Source organism: Eutrigla gurnardus (assembly GCF_963514095.1).
Source record: "Eutrigla gurnardus genome assembly, chromosome: 3".
NCBI classification, from domain to species: Eukaryota; Metazoa; Chordata; class Actinopteri; order Perciformes; family Triglidae; genus Eutrigla; species Eutrigla gurnardus.
Genome location: NC_139917.1, coordinates 30,886,421 through 30,891,228, shown reverse-complemented (window position 1 = coordinate 30,891,228; position 4,808 = coordinate 30,886,421). Strand labels below are relative to the sequence as shown.

The window sequence follows — 4,808 nt, the reverse complement described above, 5'->3', positions numbered from 1 at the left end:
TGACCCGTTATTACCGCAGCTGACCCGTTGTTACTGCAGCTGACCTGTTGTTACTGCAGCTGACCCGTTGTTACTGCAGCTGACCTGTTGTTACTGCAGCTGACCTGTTGTTACTGCAGCTGACCCGTTATTACACGTTATTACTGCAGCTGACCTGTTGTTACTGCAGCTGACATGTTATTACTGCAGCTGACCCGTTATTACACGTTATTACTGCAGCTGACACGTTATTACTGCAGCTATACGCGTTATTACCGCAGCTGACATGTTATTACTGCAGCTTACCTGTTATTACACATTATTACTGCAGCTGACATGTTATTACTGCAGCTGATGTTATTACTTCAGCTGACATGTTATTACTGCAGCTGACCCATTATTACACATTATTACTGCAGCTGACATGTTATTACTGCAGCTGACGCGTTATTACACGTTATTAGTGCAGCTGACATGTTATTACTGCAGCTGACATGTTATTACTGCAGCTGACACGTTATTACTGCAGCTGACCCGTTATTACACGTTATTACTGCAGCTATACGCGTTATTACCGCAGCTGACATGTTATTACTGCAGCTGACCCGTTATTACACATTATTACTGCAGCTGACATGTTATTACTGCAGCTGACGCGTTATTACACGTTATTACTGCAGCTGACATGTTATTACTGCAGCTGACATGTTATTACTGCAGCTGACATGTTATTACTGCAGCTGACACGTTATTACTGCAGCTGACACGTTATTACTGCAGCTGACCCGTTATTACTTCAACTGACATGTTATTACTTCAGCTGACATGTTATTACTGCAGCTGACCCGTTATTACATGTTAATACTGCAGCTGACCCGTTATTACACGTTATTACTGCAGCTGCACAGACCAGCTGAGACTGAGTGTAGACCAGCTGACCCCAGACACCGACATCAGGGTCTGAATCCTCCACAGAACTGAGCCTTACTTAGTCTGACGGGACAACCAGGAGACTTCATGTAAAACGTTATAACTCAATTCTTAGAAGTTGATAAAAAGATTTGAACTGGTCGTGAAACATTCTCAATTTCATGCTGATGCCTCTATAAAAACCTACATGATGTCTGACTTTGTTCGACGTTCTAGACTTCGGTGACTTTTTTGATATTCTATACTACGACTTTATCCATTACTTAAAAGATGCAATTCTGATTTTTTTTTATGACTTTTTCGACATGTTATATTATGACTTTTTTCAATGTACTGAAATCTGACATACTGAGGGAGAAGATCTCCGCCAAGGAATGGATGACCTTGGAGAGACGAGGAGCGGAATGAAGACTTGTCATCTCCAAGCCTGGCAGAAGGAGAGAAGGACCTTCAAGAGCCGGAGGACGTGAGACTCTGCAACACGGGGAAACCGTGAGATTTCACGGAAGGTTCAACGATGACGACGTCACCGCCGAGACCTCTGGTTTTTAGTCTCGTCGTGGAGTTTGAGGATATAAAAGTTCAGCTCATTCAAAACTTCAAAATCAAACAAACGTTTAAAATCAATGCTGAGGCCAAAACAAGGAAACAGCTTTTGTAGCTATGGCAACAGCTATCCGGGTTATTATCTTTCAAACAAGTTTAATTTATACATATTATTCCCCTGTCTGGCGCCCACTTTAAAATTTGAATTTCTAACAAACCTCTGTGACACAGTAAGGAGACGAGCAGCTGCATTGTGTACAAGCTGGTGGATAGCTCTGGGTCTTTGAGAGAAACAGAGGCCTTCATCTGTGCTAGTAGTCCTAACTGGGAAAAAGTACTGTATTCCCTCTGAACAGTAGAGTAGAAGAATAAAGCACTATCTCATGGAAATGCTCGGCTGACTCATCAAACTCTGACACAATGCAGGAGCTGTGACAATTCTTCTCATTTGACTCGCCTCCATCTCATATTCAAATCATTATCTGTAGCCGTTGATCCCGTTCAGGAGCTGGAGCCCATCATCATGCTCACACTGCATGTCTTCGGCCTGGAACCCGGAGAACCCGGGGAACCCAGCTGACACAGTTTAGGACTTCTTCTTTGGTTTATCTCATTCCTCGTTTTCATTTTTGATATAAATCCAGGGGAATTCAAATGTGTAGATAAGGTTCCTCTGGGTGTGGCCGTGTTCTCCATCTCCTATAAGAATGTCACTTCTGACTGTATTCACGGCAACTTGCAAACTTCCCCGAAGAGAAGAAGCAGAAGAAGAAGAAGACGAAGAAGACGAAGACAGAAGAAGACGAAGACAGAAGAAGAAGACGAAGACAGCAGAAGACAGAAGAAGACGAAGACAGAAGAAGACGAAGGCGGCTTTAAAGCATCCATCAGACATCTCTCTCCAACAAACAGGTAACAGAAACGAGGAGAACAAACACTTGAAGTGTGAATATTTTAGATATTAACGTTCCTCAGCTAGTATTACGTTGTTCTCTACCAGTATCTACTGTTATTCTCTTTGTAAATGATATAATAACAGAGGACCTATATTTTGCAGATATCGATGTGATGTGAATGAAGCAATTCTTCTTTTCTGTTATTCAGTTATTCTGTGGACTGACGGACTCGGTGAGCAGCAACGGTGAAGGTGAGCACTCTGCAATAATTATCCCAAATTATCACAAACATTTGATCCTTTCATTGAATTGTTATGAACCGTTCATTCAATAGAGTGTAGAGTTATTCTAGTAGTTTTTGCTGCAGACACATGCTTGACAAAAGGAGCTAAGATCAGGTATTAATGAGCCCACGTTTAAAGAATACACTGGTGCAGTGAAGGCTCTCTAAATATTGCTGCTTTTTTTAAGATTATTATTATTAGTTATTGTATCGGTAGTGGCCACAACAAACATAGTTATCAGCTATTGTTCGGCCTTGAAATTCCATATCAGTGCTTCTCTAGTTGGCCTCAGATTCTGAAAAGTGAAGCCGAGGCTAAAGCGCATCAAACTTGCTGGCCATCAGGGGGCGACTCGTCTAATTGTAAAAAAAAAGAAGTCTGATGGTATTGTTTAGAATATCTTCAATAACTTGATTTGTGTGCAGATGTCTGGCCTGTGTTGGATGACCGTGTTGCTGGCATGCAGCCTCTTTACTGGGACCAGTTTGGCTGTGGATGTGGAGTTCCTTAAAAACATTGTGCAAGGCATCAGGGACAAGTGAGTCAATTTTATTCTAGTTGTACAAAAAGTTCAGTATTGCTTGTTGTTTAGACCGCCAATGTCAATGTTGGAATATATATATGAATATATATATATATATATATATATATATATATATATATATATATATATACTGTATATATATATATATATATATATATATATATACAGTATATATACAGACTGTATATATAGTGTCAAGCCATCCATTAAGCCATCTATTTACTCTTCTATGTATCCGTCTCCATGCATCAAGCTCTGTATACATACTTATACCCTGAATCAAGGTTAACATTGTGTGTGTCTGTTTTCTTTAACAGCTACTTAATGGGAAATCAACAGTTCAGTGTGGCTGTAAACGTCCCGACGGGAGAAGGGGGACTTGCTGCGGCCTTTCAAGGAGCAGCTTCTGCCGCCGTGAAAGCTGATCTTGAACATAATCAATTGTTCATAGGCACCAATGTGGTTGCAGCAATGCCCAGACGAGAGGAGGACTATACTTGGCATGCAGAGGAACTCGTACTGGACAATATAGGAGGTTTAGTTGAGGCAGCGAATAAGATTCTGGTCTTCTATACTTACAACTCTCCATGTGGTGCCAAGTGCATGAACAGAAAACATGAATATAATATCATAAACAAGATTAACAATGAAATGGGTGCATGGGTGCAAAAAGCCTTTGTGTTTACTAAAGTCTTTGATAGTTACCATGACTATGACGGTAACTACCAAACAATTGACGTGACAGCAATTCGCAAGACCTTTACAGAGCTTGCCGGAACTGAGTTTGGTCAAGACAACATATTCCGCTGTTTCCTCGACGGAGATGTCAAATGCATCCCATGCTTCACGTTTTCCACTTCAAAAAAAAAAAAAGTCCTTTCAGATCGATGTCTTTCAAACTAGGCATGAATGTGAAACTAGGATAGAGTTGTCGTGGAGTTCTGGCAGTGAGTCACAACCGGATCATGTCATTAAAAACAGCTTCTTCATGCTTCCCAATGCTTTCTCTTTTAATCTACAAGCTTATTTCACACATATTACTGATGTTGTTTATGTTCACTGTCTAAATTAATAACCAAACTAACCAACAGTACACAGTAGCAGGACTTTCAGACTTTAAACGGCAACACAATAAAACGATTACCTCTATTAAATTAGAGTTTTGCCAATATAAACAAGTTGTTTTACTAAATTAAAATGGGAACATTTGGTGGATAGTGTTAACGTGGGTTTAGTTACTGAGTAATATTTTACATTTACTTAATAATAATGTTGAATGTGGTTGCTAACGAGTTCCAGGCTCGTTGTGTACGTTCACGTTCATGCCACCGTGGCCTTCTTCACTTAGAGCCTGATGTTTATGCTTTTTTCTGCAATAATCCTAAATCCCATGTAAACATGCCATCGGCTTTTTCCATTGGCAGCAAATATGGCAGCGGTGCTTTTGCAAGACTCCCACGTCCAGGTTGTTTTAAAATTAAAACGCAAACTAATACATAATGAGTGTATGTGGGGAATACGTAGGTCAGGATTTACAGTACTCATGTCATTGTATTCCATACCTCTGTAAAGTATTGACAAATCCACAAACATGTTTTATTCCTGCATTAAAGCTTTGCTCAGCATCGA

General features: G+C 40.3%; 1 protein-coding gene across 5 annotated transcripts in view; it reads left to right on the top strand.

The window, feature by feature from the left end:
• LOC311008495 (ubiquitin carboxyl-terminal hydrolase 34-like) overlaps positions 1–4,808 on the top strand; it is a 12,809-nt gene extending 8,001 nt beyond the window's left edge. For 3 of the 5 annotated variants that reach the window (XM_084002185.1, XM_084002184.1, XM_084002186.1), the window contains 4 exons: positions 1–2,367; positions 2,560–2,602; positions 3,061–3,173; positions 3,497–4,808. The exon at positions 1–2,367 is cut by the window's left edge. Coding sequence is in view for 2 of the 5 variants with exons in the window: in XM_084002188.1 (XP_083858314.1) it covers positions 1,263–1,291 (29 nt within the window). In the remaining 3 variants the exon portion in view is untranslated. The remainder of the gene's footprint in view (positions 2,368–2,559; positions 2,603–3,060; positions 3,174–3,496) is intronic. The other 2 variants (XM_084002188.1, XM_084002187.1) reach the window with 1 other exon arrangement.